This window comes from Heliangelus exortis, chromosome 4, assembly GCF_036169615.1.
Source record: "Heliangelus exortis chromosome 4, bHelExo1.hap1, whole genome shotgun sequence".
Taxonomy (NCBI): Eukaryota; Metazoa; Chordata; class Aves; order Apodiformes; family Trochilidae; genus Heliangelus; species Heliangelus exortis.
The window spans coordinates 41505183-41519729 of NC_092425.1; the positions used below are offsets into that span (position 1 = coordinate 41505183).

General features: G+C 52.8%; 1 protein-coding gene and 1 long non-coding RNA gene across 2 annotated transcripts in view; one reads left to right on the forward strand and one right to left on the reverse strand.

Moving 5' to 3' along the window:
- PARM1 (prostate androgen-regulated mucin-like protein 1) overlaps nt 1-6553 on the forward strand; it is a 9844-nt gene extending 3291 nt beyond the window's left edge. The window contains exons 2-4 of the mRNA XM_071744041.1: nt 3831-4517; nt 5102-5180; nt 6406-6553. Coding sequence (XP_071600142.1) covers nt 3831-4517; nt 5102-5180; nt 6406-6490 — 851 coding nt within the window. The 3' untranslated portion in view covers nt 6491-6553. The remainder of the gene's footprint in view (nt 1-3830; nt 4518-5101; nt 5181-6405) is intronic.
- On the reverse strand, nt 1432-13478 carry LOC139796214 (uncharacterized). Its single transcript, XR_011725893.1, has 3 exons — nt 13332-13478; nt 2566-2692; nt 1432-1565 (listed from the first exon to the last, which is right to left on the reverse strand). It is a non-coding gene; the product is annotated as an uncharacterized lncRNA (long non-coding RNA).
- Nucleotides 13479-14547: the final 1069 nt, after the last annotated feature.

The window sequence follows — 14547 nt, forward strand, 5'->3', positions numbered from 1 at the left end:
TAGGATGGGGCTGTACCAGCACTCTTTCTCTACTTGCAGCCATGCAGTGAGGTTGCTTTTGACTTCTCCTTTCCAAAGCAAGAGCCCCAGAAGCTGCCTGAGTCTCTCTGGAATGGTTTCCAGCTTCTGGGCCTGTCCCCTGACAGGAGGGTGTAGGAAGTGATACTCAACCTTGTTGCACCGAGCAAGCTCTGCTGTGGGTGCCCACCAGGCCTTGTTGGTGGGGGGTTTGTTCTCTACCTGCTGTTAGATTCCTTGTGTGGAAAAGGTGGTTGGGTTCCTCGTGGAAGGAGTGTCAGGAAAAGCTGCTGGGAGGGCCAAGAATGAAATATTTGGGTTAGAGATGCTCTATTGCCCCTGGGGCCCTGGCTGCTGGAGGAACATCCCTCACTGCAGCTGGGGCAGGGTGCTAATTGAGGCTGGATGTGGGTTAGGTCATGGGGACCTTCTGGGAGTTACGATCAGAAGTGATGAATCATGAAGTGAAGCTCAGGAAAGCTCCAGCTCTGCCTTATCAGTGGGTGCTTGTTTGCTGTGGTGTGGCAGCTCCAGCTGATGTCATTCACTGGGGATGGAGATGCTCTTATGAGGGTTTTTTTTTTCGTGTTTGTTTTGCTTTTTTTTTTTTTTTTTTTTTTTTTTTTTTTTTTTTTTTTGTTAAATGCTGGCAGAACAATTTAAAAGCTGCTGGAGAGCTGGAGAAGTGATTGCTGGAGAGGCTGCCAGCCCGGGTTGGGCAGCTGCTTCCCAAGCAGAGCCTGGGAAATGTTCAGTTTCTGGCAGGGTGGGGGTTGTGAAGTTGGGAGAGCAGCAGGCAAAGAGGAGAAAGGAGCAAATCCATCAGGTGGGGGGGTCACTCCTTGGGTGGCATCCCTGAAAAGCATGGAATGGGAATAACAGGGGCTCAGGGGTTCTGTCCTTGGCTGTTTCTTATCACACTCTCAGGAGCAGAAGGATCAGAGGTTCCTGGGGGGCTGTGCAGTGTCCCTGTGGTTCCCAGGTGGCTGTCCTGTCCTGGCAGTCCTCAGCCCAGCTCTGCTCCCAGCTGATTCCAGCAGGGTGCTCAACTGCCCTAAAGTGAATTAGTTGGGCAAATTCCTCCAGGCTCAACTAAGCTTGGCATCCTTTGAGGTTGACATCCTCATTCTCTCTGACAACCCCTGTCTGATGGGTTGGGGTTTGTATTTGTAGCTTTTGAAGTTACATGATTCTAATAGCAGCTTTCTAGTGGCTTTTTTGTCCCTTATCCCAGTGGGGCTGCTCTGGTTCCTGCTCCCAAGCTGCAGCTCCTACACACCAAGCACTGGAGAAACAGGGAAACCAAATCTTGGCTTTTCTTTTCCTTCCCAGATGTGTTGGAGGAGGGATGGGCTTGCAGACAAGCTGGTGCTCTTCTGGCCACCCAGCTCCCTGGGGACAGGCTGCTGGTGAGCTGGGGGCAGTGGCACGGGGAGCTATCAGCCAAGGGGTCTTCAGACAGGTCTTTTTGTCACCTTGTCCTGAGCAGGGTCAGAAGGAGCTTGTGTTGGCTCTGGGATCCATCCTGGCTGAGCTCTTCAAGTAGCCTGTGGGTAAAGAGGTGATCTGTGGGTGAGGAGGGGATCTGGTGTGGGTGAGGAGGGGATCTGGTGTGGTAAGAGAGGGGATTTGGTGTGGGCTAAGGAGGGGATCTGGTGTGGGTGAGGAGTAGGCATCTGCTGGGTTCCAGATGACCTGAGGAAGATGATGGTTTGTGGGATCTCAGAGGCTGGCAAAGAGCTGTCCCAAGGTTTGCTCCAGAGTCCATGCAGGACAATCAGTCTGGGAACCAAAGCTTTGCTGGTGAGGACCATGCAGGAGCTGAGAAATCCAGGGCTGAGCAGCTTGCTGCCCTCAGCCCTGCAGTCTCTCCCGGGAATGTCCCTGTGACTTGTCACCTTGCTTGGCTGGGAGCACTCAGCCAGCAGCCAAGCCTCGTCCCTGCATCCAGTTTTGGCTCATCCTCTGGATTTAGACCCCCCCTAGATATTATGGAAATGTCCTGACTCATCCTGCTAGCAGCACTGCCAGCTTTTTGAGGTCCTGATTGCTCTGCCTCCCCAGGTTCAAGCAGAACATGAGAACTCTGGTGACCCAAAGCACAAGCAGGCAACGTAGGTGGCTTGGAGAGAGGTGGGAAGCTGGCTTGTGTCCAAGGGATCTGGAAACATCCACACTGTCCCTGCCCATGCAGGGGGTTGGAACCAGATGATCTTTAGGTCCCTTCCAACCCAAACCAGTTGATGATTTACAACCAGGTAATAAACTTTTCAGGCCCTGGAAGGTCCTGCTGAGCTTGGTGTGACAGCAAGGTGTGGTGGTATGGGCCACACAGGCTGTCATCTGCCTGTTGGAGAAGCCACAGATGGCAAGGTGGATGGAGACAGGATGATTTTACAGAAAATAAAGGTGCAGGTGTTGAAACCCTGACCTGAAGAACACCACCAAAGGTGAAGGGATGCTTGGTCCAGGTTTGTCAGCATGTCCCCCACCCTCAGCTGCCATCACAGCAGCTGATAAGGGTGCTGGAGATAAGGAGCTCCATACCCAGTGCTTGTTGCAGGCAGCTGGAGGTCCTTTGCAGAGATGTCACTTGTGGTGTCCTCCTCCATGGAAGGTGTGCAGCTGAGTGATGCTGTCCTGGCCACCTGCAGCCTTTGGTTTGCACTGATGGCTGCAAACACCCAAAAAGCCATGGGTGAGTCGAGTCCCTGCTCACTGGTGCTGCACTGCAACACCTCAACACATTGAAACATCTCTGGGGCTGGTTCAGCACCTTTCTTGGGTCACCTGCATGGGTGACATTTCATTTGATATGGGAGGGAGAAGGGGACATGACACTGAGCAGATCTGGCTGTGGTGGTTGATGTCACCTCCATGGGGAGTGGCTTTGCTGATGAGAAGATCCTGATGTGCCCACCAGTGATGCTCAGCCACAGGTGATCTGCCAGGTCCTGCTCATGAGGAGCCACCAGGAGCTTTGCCTCTGCTGCTGCTCCTCTCAGATAAGCACCAACCTTCTGTCTCTGGAGCAAGGGAGTTTGGCTTCAGGTTCCTCACAAAATCAGCTACTTGAGGTATTTGTTTTTGTTGGTTTTTTGTCCTCTACACTTAGAATAAATAGGTCACCATGGCTTGTTTGTGCTGGAGGGATTCCTTGCTTTTCCCACTGCTGGGCTTGAGAGATGATTTTTGGGGTGTAAATACAAGAATGTATGGGTATGAACAGCCCTCCTGATGTCACTTGGTGTCTGCACGTTCTTCCCCTGGCCCCACCATGCTGAGGGATGGCCCCGGGGCTGAGTTTAGCCCTGGAGAGCAGAAAGCAGTGGGGGGAGGGAGCAGAGCCCCAGCAGTCTGCTGGTGGGGACAGAGGGGAAAAAATGACTCATCTTGGTGCTAAGAAATGGAGAGGAACGAATGAATGCACAAGGACACAGGGGGGGGAGAGGAGAAAGAGTTGTCTTGTGTTATTGTCCCCAGCTGGGGAGTGCTGGCTGCTGAGGAGGAGCTCACTCCCCTGCTGCTTTGCTGGCTGTGGGCAGGAGATGCTGAGAAGATGGAGGGGGAGATCCCAACCTTGGGGGGAAATGGTGCTGAGCCACACCAGGGTGCTTTAAACCCTCTGGGTCCCCGGGGTTATTTCCCCTCTCTTTATCTGAGATGGCTCTCAGCAGTTTCAAACCAAGAACCTTATTTCCACCTTGATTCCCAAGCCCTCCAGTGGTCCCTCTGAACCCTTCAGTGGGTCCTCCCTGCCCCTGGCTGCTCCAAGGCTTTCCCTGTTATTGACACTTTTGTCTCACCCCTAGGACTGGGTGATGGCTCCACAGCATCACCCCTCACCCCCACCAACTCCTCCTTCTCCTTGGAGAGGACCCCAGCAGGGCCAGGCTCCAAGGCTGCAGCTCTCCCCACACCAGCTCCTGGCCAGCCCTGGCTGCCCACCACCACAGGACCTGCTGGAGATGAGATGTCCCCTGGGCCAGCAGAAGGGCACGGCCACAATGCCACCACACTGTCCCCTGCTCCTGTCACCCTGAGCTCCACCACTGCAGCCACCATCACCCCCAGAACAGAGAGCCCATCTGTAGCCTCCAAACCCACCTCGGTACCACCAACCTTGGACTCAGCCCCAGCTCCTTGGACAGCCAGCACTGCCATCTTGGCAAGAGGCACAACGGATCTGGGGACAGCCCCCAGCCCCACAGCTGCACCCGCATCCTCTTCAAACCCCACCACTGAGCTGCTCTCAACCCCTGGGACAGTTTTGTCCCCAACGCCTTTCCTCACCAGCCCTGGCACCACCCGGCCACCAGCACTGACCAAGGATGTCCCTTCCCAGGGGACAATGGCCGTGGCATCAAGCCTGGCCGTGGAGCCAACGTCCCCCCCAGTGACTGTGATGAGCCCCACCACAGATGAGGCCATGGCCACTGGCCAAACCACCCTCTCCACTGGTGTCATCATGGAAGAGGTCCCACGTGCCTTGAGTGCAGGTGAGCAGCAACCACTGCCCAGAGGCACGGGGAGATGTGACAGCAGCCCCAAGGTCCTGAAGGAGCAGCCCCACCCCCTCCAAATTGGAAGGGAAGAAAGAGGTGGTCAACTTTCTGACAGCTTTCCTGGAGAAGCCTTTGGCATCTGCTCCACTGGTGGAGACAAGGAGTCCTAGATATCAAATTCCTGGAGAGGGGAAAAAAAATCCTTAATTGCAAATTTGAGGAAAGAATTGGCCTGACAATGGGTGCAGTCTGAGTTAAGAGATTTGGAGGTTTATCTTCTCCCTTCTGGAGACCTCCCTGAGCTGACACCACCTTTGTCTTCTTCTGCAAGCCCAGATAGCTTAGAAGTGCTGCTGGGGCCAGAAAAGGGAGGGACCTGGAGCACTTTCTACCCTTGGCTCGGTCTTAAATGCCAGATGGTTCCAGGAAGAGCATCCAGGAGCATGTCCATAGTCCTCAAGCAAACCCCAGCTGTGTTTCAGTCCAAATCCCTGGGAAAGGGGTCAGAGCACAAAAATAGGAGCTGGGGGTTGGGGGGAGCTGAGCACTGCCCTTTCTGATGGACCTTCCCTCCATAGGGAGCATCGTGGCCATCACCGTGACGGTCATCGTGGTGGTGGTGCTGGTTTTTGGGGTGGCAGCATACCTCAAGATCAGGTAAGGTTGGTTTTCGGGTGCCTCCCACCCCCTGAGGCTGCAGCCCCTCTCACCATGACGAGGGTGATGCTTGGGGACAAAGCCCTGGTGGGAGATGCTTGGCCCCAAACCTGGTGGGGTGCTGGGCAGCCTCTAGTCCCTCCACGCTGCCTGTCACTGGATCAAAAAGCCAAGGCTTCCTTCCTGGCTTTCCAAGAGCCTGGCTCAGCCTCCAGAGAGGCTGCTCAGCACCCTCATAACCAGTATTTGTCCCTGGGGGCTGCCATGGGTCTTGCTGTGACATGGACAACAAAGAGCAGCCAGGCCCAGTGCTCATTAATGAGGTTTTGCTGATGGCTGATGCCAGCAAAGGTTTTGTCTGAATTCCCTGCTGTGTCCCACTCTGCTTCAAAGGGAACAAAATCCTGCCTGGCCTTACTTCAGGTCCTGGTGCTTCATGACAAAATATCACAGCCCCCTAAATTGGTTTGGGTTGGAAGGGACATTAAAGCTCCTCCAGTGCCAACCCCCTGCATGTGCAGGGACACCTCCCACCAGCCCAGGTTGCTCCAAGCCCCATCCAACCTGGACTTGGACACTGCCAGGGATGGGGCAGCCACAGCTTCCTTGGGCAACCTGGGACAGGGTCTCACCACCCTCATACTACAAAATTTCTTCCTAATGTCCAACCTAAATCTCCCCTCTTCCAGCTTAAAACCCTTCCCTCTCATCCCATTCTTCCAGTCCCTTGTCCCAAGTTCCTCCCCAGATTTCCTGGAGCCCCTTCAGACACTGGAAGGTGCTCAAAGGTCTCCCCAGAGCCTCCTCTTCTCCAGGATGAACACCCCCAACTCTCAGCCTGGCTTTCTCCTGCTCTTGCAGAAATCAGAGCTTTGCTAATGACAATTTCTGATGAACACTTAGAACCCTTTTCCCCCAAGAAGCAGATTTAAAAAGAGCATTGCCAGATGCATCTGTTATAACACTGAGCAGCCAGGTAGGAAATGCTGATTTCAAAAAGAAAAGCAGAAAAATCACCAACCAAAAATCACCAATTCTTTTCTATAGAAACACTGACTGATTTGTTTAATTTTTAAACACCCAAGTACAGTCCAAACTCTGCTATCCCAAAGCTTGACCTAGTTGAGGGCTTGCACCCATCATTTTACTTTCTTTTTTTGCCCTACACTCAAATAATCCACCAAAGGAAGTGGTGACATTGGGTGGTTTGTTTTCCCCCTGGCAGGCACTCCTCCTATGGCAGACTTTTGGATGACCACGACTATGGCTCCTGGGGCAACTACAACAACCCCCTCTACGACGACTCCTAGCAGGGATGAAGCAGCAAAACCCAAACAAAAAAGAAAAGCAAATACAGATCTTTAATTTATAAAGGCTTCTGCAGCAGAACATCCACGACCAAGTTGCCCAAGGGCAGGATTCTGACGGGTCCAGAGGATGGAGGGAGGGATGGAGGGATGGATGGGAGGGCAGGTGCATGGCACCCACAATAAACCTGAATTTTGGCCTTTGTGTAGGAAACTCTGTGTCCAGGAGGCTGTTGGTCACTTGGGTTGTATGCAAGCAGAGCCAAGCTCTCCAGGGAGGGGAGGGAAAGTCTCACCACCCTCACACTAAAGGATTTCTTCCTAATGTCCTAAATCTCCCCTCTTGCATCTTAAAACCCTTCCCCCTCATCCCATTTCTCCAGGCCCTTGTCCCAAGTCCCTCCCCAGCTTTCCTGCAGCCCCTTCAGGCACTGGAAGGGGTTCTGAGGTCTCCCCAGAGCATCCTCCAGGATGAACACCCCCAACTCTCTCAGCCTGGCTCCAGAGCAGAGCTGCTCCAGCCCTCCCAGCAGCTCCAGGGCCTCCAGGTCCCTCTTGTGTTGGGGGCTCCAGAGCTGGACCCATCACTCCAGGTGGGGTCCCAGCAGCATGGAGTAGGGGAGAACAATCCCCTCCCTCACCCTGCTGCCCACACTGCTGCTGGTGCAGCCCAGCCCATGGTTGGTTTCTGGACTCCCAGCACACAGTGCCAGCTCCTGGGGAGCTTCTCATCATCACCCAACACCCCCAAGTCCTTCTCCTCAGGGCTGCTCTCAATCCCTTCTCTGCCCAGCCTGGGATTGGGATTGGGATTGGGATTGTCCTGACCCACGTGCAGGCCCTTGCCCTTGGCCTGGTAGAACTTGATGTGGTTGGCATGGGCCCACCTCTCCAGCTTGTCCAGGTCCCTCTGGATGGCATCCTGGAGCTGCAGTGTGTCACCACACCACACAGCTTGGTGCTGTGGGCCAGTTTATAGGGAGTTCACTGCATTCCAGTGTCTGTGTCCCTGACAAAGACATTAAACAGCGTGGGCAGGAGAGGCCTGAGCTGCTATCTCACCTGAAAAGCAGGTGGAGGTTTGCTTGGGGTTAAGAGGATGGAGAACAGGCTCTGGCTGCCACACTAATGATCCTGGGGAACATCAAAGCTCAGGGTGTTACCAGGACTGCTTCCAGCAACAGCTGCATCATCATCTCCTGATTTTAATCAAGCCAGAGACATACGTGTGGCTGTCACCACAACAGCCACCTGCAAAGAGCAGGAGGAATGAGGATATCTCCTCCCACTCCCTTTCCCTAAAGGAAACACCATCATTCTCTATCTTCCTTTTCCTTTTCCAGCCCCTGGCTATTCCCAGGGGGCTCTGAAGAGCTGGGATGCACATTAGGAGGTAGGGGAAGGGTGGGAAGCTGTTTTGGAAGCTCTGAGGGTGCTGAGGTTGAGGAAAAACTCTTTTTGGCAGCCAAGAAACAGCAAATCAGGCCATCTCAGCTAAGAAAAACCTCAGCCTAAGTGAAACCCACTTTTCTGCTCTGGAAATAAATTGTGGTGGTGCTGCACTCACCCTCCCAGAAACCACACAGAAAAGGCTTCACCTTCACCCCTGCCAGCAAGAAACTGCCCCTGGGGGTGTCCATCTGCTTTAAATATGAGCTACAGCTTGGTATTGTCCAGCAGCAGCAAAGAGCAGGCAGTTAAAAAAAAAGACAACCCTCCAAACTATTCAAAAAACCCACTCAGTCTGCTCAAAGGCTGCTGCTCAAATAAGTGAGGGAACGGAGGGAGAGGAGAAGCCACCACCTTCACTCCAAAGATAAAATCCAATCCACAGGGGGAATAAATTGATAGAATCATAGGATTTTTCAGGTCGGAGAAGCCCCTTGGGATCATCAAGTCCAACTCCATCCCTACTCTGCAAAGTTCTCCCCTAAACCACATCCCCCAACACCACATCTAAACAACCCTTAAGCACACCCAGGGATGGTGACTCCCCACCTCCCTGGGCAGCCCATTCCAGGGTCTGAACACTCTTTCTGTGAAAATTTGTTTCCTGATGTCCAGGCTAAACCCTGCTGCAGGTTGAAGCCATTCCCTCTTGTCCTACCACTGGGAGAGCAGCACCAACCTCCCCACAGTGGCCTTTCAGGTTGTTATAGAGGGTGATGATGTCTCCTCTCAGCCTCCTCTTCCTCAAACTAAACAGTCCCAGCTCCTTCAATTGTTCTTTGTAAGATTTATTCTCCAGACCCTCCACCAGCTTCATTGCCCTCCTCTGCACTGGCTCCAGCATTCCTTTTTCCCAAAGGAGAATTTGGGTCTCCATTCTTGCAGGACACTGGTGAGTTTCTAGGAGGAAGGTTTGGCCATGACACTAAATCAGACCTTGTGGCTGGGGGATAATTTCAGGTGAAAATTCACACTTCACTCCCCCATCAGTGGTGGGAACAAGGCTGGGGGGCTCCTTACACAGAATCCCAGAATGTTTTTGGTTGGAAGAGACCTCCAAGATCATTCAGTCCAACCTGTGACCAACACCCCTGAGCCATGTCCCTAAGGAACAGCTCCACATGCTGTATAAATAACTCCAGGGTATTTAAGGCTCCTGCTCAACCCTCTGGATGCTCCACATGGATCCACAGCTCCTTCCTACAACCCAGGGAAGAGGCTGTAGGGATTCTGGGGGCTGTTCCAAGGATTCCTGCAAGAGCCTGGGGTGGGAAACCCTCCCTGCTGTCTTTGAGTTGCTTGTCAGCATGGTACAAGCTGTGAGGTAAAGTCTCTGACCTGTCTACAAAGGTCAAAGGAGAAAAGGATGGAGATCCCACCTCCAGCACAGCTCAAGCCAGGATTTAGGATCAAGCTGGATTTAGGGACTCCAGAGGTACCAAGAGAAGAGGGATGCTGTGGGAAGGATGCTGTGCAGGCAGCTCCAACATGGAGAGCTGAGACCACCACCCCAAAGGGCTTTCTCCTGGCTGACCACACCACAAAATCTCTCACTTACTCCTCATGCATCCACCCTGAGACACAAATCTCTGGCAGTGAGGGCCAAGGTGCAAGGCAGCCTGAAAAATAACACCTGTGCCTGCTGATTCAAAAAAAAACAGCACTTTATTATGGAATTTATAATTTTGATGCCCTCAAAGGGAGGGTGGCTGTGCCCCAACACTCCTCACCTTCCCACCTCAGCCCTTCCAGCTTGCCCGGGGTTTTCTGTCCTCCCACACTACTGTGAAAGGGAAGAAAGGTTAAAAAAAACCCCAAACCACCCAAGACATGTCATAAAATTAAAGACATGTCATAAAAACTTTCTTTTTTTCTTCTGTTTGAAAAGAAAATAAAATGAGGAAAACTCTCTGTCACAAGCTTGTTTTATTTACAAAAATAGCAACTCCTCCTTTTTCCCCAAGGCTTCCCACCTCCCCCTCTCTCTGGCTTCATTTCATCTCAGAGATATTTTATTTATATAGGAAAAATAGTTCACATAGCTCCGGACAGAACATCCCATTCCCTGGCTCCCTGGGCAGCAGCACTGGGAAGGACATGATCCCTTTCCAGGTCTCCTGCCTCATCCTCAGCAACTCAACATCAACAAAACAGCTTTGCCCTCTGCTGCTACACCTTGTGCTAAAAGGTTTGAAGCTCAAACCAGAGCCCCCCAAGAGCCTGGGAGGGGTTCCAGCAGGGCCACAGCAGCCTGCTGGGAGCTACCTCCTCTGGAGACCTCAAAGGTGAAGGGAAAGTCCAAGCTGGGCCAGAAAGGACCCTCATCCCTAAGGAAAACCTGCAGCAAACCATCTTGAGGTGGAGATGAAGCCAGCTCAGTGTTAGCACCCAAGGGCAGCTTCAGGCACCCAACACAAGCTGGGGAGGTCTTGTGCCCCCCAGCACACCCAGGGCAGGGTGAAGGGCTGAGTTTTGGCAAGCACAGAGCAGCTCTGCCTGGCTCAAGGGACACAACCAAGAGCCACTGGGCTTTGGTGGGACTTCATCCTTGGGTGAGCAAGCTCCCAAGGGCTGGAGCCCTCTGATCACCCTGTCACCTCCACCACTCCAAAAGCCACAAACAGCCAGCAGCTCCAAGTGTGCCACTTCTTACTCTATTTTGCCAACAAAGCTACTTGTAAGCACAACAGAAAGTTAACTGTTGAAGGCCTCACAAGTCTTTAAATAATCCATTATTTTGCAACTATTTGCAGGGGGGTTAAAAGTGTTTTGTTATTGGGTTTTTTTTGCCCACAGAGCATCCAGACTTCTTTCATCCAACCTGTCCCATCTGCTCTGCTGAGCAGCAGTTGCAGCACCTGCAACTCCATCAGCCCTGAGGGGCTCCTGTCCCCCAAAACTGCAGGAGATGAGTGAGAGCAGGAAAGGGGGAGGAGGGGCAGCACCCCAAGGTCCTCCTGAGTCTCTGCTCCATCCTCTGCCACCCAGACAGGCACCAGGTCCTTGCAAAAGATGCAGGATTCAGTTCAGGTGTCAGGGAGAAAAGATTCCACGACAGAGTAAAGTGACAAGTTTTGAATACCCCCCCCCCCCCCCCCCAACTCCAACTGGGACCATCAAGGAGAAAATGCAAGGAAACCACCCCCATTTCCAGCAGGGAGGTCCCAGGGCTAAGCCAGCCCTGCTTGGAGCTGCAGAGGCAGATGCTCTGCTTGGCCTCTGAGTTATAAATAGCAGGACATGATGAGCCCTTCCTTAATTGAGTTCCTTCCAGTTGGAAAGGAATAAACAGTTTCTCTGCAGCCTCAGCCTGGGGGAAGCCAGGACAAAGGGGTTTTTGCTGCAGGACAAAGGGGTCTTAGGATCCACAAGCAAGGAGGAACCTGCCCAGCTTCAGGGAAGGGTCTGCAGGCCCTGGCTTCGTTCATAGCTCCACTGACCTTGTTTGGACCCACTGGAACACCACCTCCTGCCCACAGGGCAGGGATAATCCCATCTGCTCCAGATTTTGCTCTCCAAGCAAGGTTGGACTTGGAGTGGCAGCAGTGTGGGAGATCACAGCTTTGCCACAGCTCCCTTAGCCAGTGGGCAAGCCCTGGCCCAGTCACCACCCTGTCCTCATCCCAGGACAACTACATCCCTCTGATCCAAGCATCCTTCCCACTCCCAGTGGTGCCCAGAGCATGGAATCACAGAGCCCAGACTGGCTGGGTTGGAAGGGGCCTTAAAGCTCCTCCAGTCCCAACCCCCTGCATGGGCAGGGACACCTCCCACCAGCCCAGGTTGCTCCAAGCCCCATCCAACCTGGACTTGGACACTGCCAGGGATGGGGCAGCTAAAACCTTCCTGGACAACCAGGGCCAGGAGCTCAGCACCCTCACAGGAAAGGGTTTTTTCCTAATCTCTAACCAAATCTCCCCTCTTCCATCTTAAAATCTTTCCTCTTTGTCCCACCTCTCCAGGCCCTTGTCCAAAGTCCCTCTCCAGCTTTCCTGGAGCACCTTCCAGGTCCTGAAGCACCTTCCAACCCATACAGCACCTCCTTGCCTGTCTTTATCCCCTACATTTGTCTTCATCACTTCAGAAAGGTTTTCCTGCTGCCCAATGCAATTTATTTCCTTGGCCAAGGCAGTTCTGGGCTGGGTGCCAAGCTAAACACATGATATAGAGGTTGTTCAGCTGGTGGCATCAGGTTCCCCAGCTGCAGCCCCCTACACACACACACTTTGCAGAGGCAAATCCCAAAAGCTGGAGAGCAAAAAGATCAAAATCTGCTGGATCCCACCCCCAACATCATTTTCCTCCTCAACCCAACACAGAAGTCCAGTGGGAGAAGGAGATGCTCTTCCAAGACTCAGTTCAACTAAGGGTTTTATTTCAGCCTCCTCTTGTGCTTGGAACCCAAGCAGGAATATTTCCAGCTGGGCTAAAATTAGCTTATCATTCAGCATCAAATCTGCTTGGTTGTGGACTTGATCAGCACAGTTTTACAGCTTACAACACACTCAAGGGCTACTTCACTACTGAGCTCTCCAAAGTTGGCTTCCCAGCTGCACCACGAGGTCATTTATCAGCTGAATAAACCCACAGCACTTTTGCAAAAAAGAAAAAAAAAATATATAAAAGAACTCCCCCCCCCCCAACAAACAGGAAACAATTTGCTGGTAATGAGCAGAGTGCTCTGGCAATGCCAGCTGCCAGATGCTCACTAATTCAGCCTCCACCTTGGCCCTCAGCACATCTCCATGACACCTCTGCTTCTCCAGACAACACCCACATCCCAGCACTCATGGAAACAGCATCTAACCTTGCATTTGCCACCAGTGGGCTTCTCAAGGGGCAGCTAAGAGTGTGGTCACAGGATTGTTTTGTTTCCTCCCAAAGAGGAGGACTGTAGCTGCTTTAAATAACACAGAAAAACAACATTCCTCAGCTTCATCTCAAGGTCATCACTGGACATCATATTTCTGTCCCATTTACTGCTCATTTCACCTTGCCTGGTTTTTTAAAGCCAGAGGGAAGTCACTGCTCAAGATGTAACACTCAAGGAAGAAGAGCACCTTAAAAACATTGAAGTGGCATCATCTGAACTTTTTTTTTTTCCCCTTGCTTCTGGGCAGCCAAAGCCACCATGCCAAGCTGCTGGCTGTCACCAGGGGGCTGTTTGGGCAGCAGTAACCTGTGAGCAAGGCCCAGTGCAGCAGCAGTGGTGGTGAGGGTGGGATGAGCTCTTTTGGCACCAACCACCCAAAGTCCTCTGCACTCCTAGAGCTGCTGCTCCCTCCCAGTTAAAAAATACCCCACATGGACCCATTGCCCGTGCTGGACATCTCCCTGCAAGACCAAGAAGATGACAACTCCTCCATGATGAGACTCACTGGCCCTCAGGGCTTACCTGAGAGCAGGTTTCCATCCAGGAAGGGCAGTGAAGCCTCACATTTGGAGAGTGCTCCAAAGCAGCAGGAGTCTTGCTGGCAGCTTCAGTGGAGAAATCAAAACCATCATCCATGAGCAAGAGGAGAGTCCTTCAAACCAGCTACAGGAACCTAAAGTCAAGCAGAGACATCAAGTCAGAGGGGCTGGAGCCAGGCTGAGAGAGTTGGGGGTGTTCAGCCTGGAGGAGGCTCTGGGGAGACTTTAGAGCCCCTTCCAGTGCCTGAAGGGGCTCCAGGAAATCTGGGGAGGGACTTGGGACAAGGGCCTGGAGGGATGGGATGAGGGGGAAGGGTTTCAAGCTGGAAGAGGGGAGATTTAGGTTAGAGATTAGGAGGAAATTCTTTAGTGTGAGGGTGCTGAGCCCCTGTCCCAGGTTTCCCAAAGAAGCTGTGGCTGCCCCATCCCTGGCAGTGTCCAAGTCCAGGTTGGATGGGGCTTGGAGCAACCTGGGCTGGTGGGAGGTGTCCCTGCCCATGCAGGGGGTTGGGACTGGATGAGCTTTAAGGTCCCTTCACACCATGGAATCTGGGATCCCGTGTCAGCATCCTGAGGACACCTCAACTCAAGGTGCCCCATAGCCAAACCAGCCCCTTCCCTGGGCCATATTCCCTCAGTGGGACATCCCCAGGATGCCCAACCCCAAACCCCACTCATGTAAATATGGAGAAGACAGCAAGGAGTCAACCCATGCTCCTTCTGCACTTCCTGTTCCCTCAGCTTCCCTCATTTTAACAGCAGCCCCCCAGAAGGAAACCACCCCTTGGTGCCCATCACACCCTAAACACCCCCATAAAGCACCTTTCTTTCTTTTTTTTCTTTCTCCCTCACCACAAGTCCTCCTCCCCCCTAGAACAACCCCAAAGTTATTGACTGACTCCAGATGAGCTGATGCAGCCCACCTGGTCCCACACGTGGTTCCCCCACCACTGAACTCATCCAAATTGCCACCAAGGATGCAAAAAGCCATCCTCAAGGCCCAGCACCTCCTCTGCTCTGCCCACAGATGCAGCTGACCAGGTCCCCTGTACCACGACTGGGAAAGGGGAGGATGGTGAGGGCAGGTTTGGGGGTTGTTTTCACAGCAGAGACCCAGGGGTCACACATCCAGACACCAAACCCTCGTTTTCCAGGGCTGAATCATCATTTAAACTCAGCCAGGAATTTCCAGAGGGTAC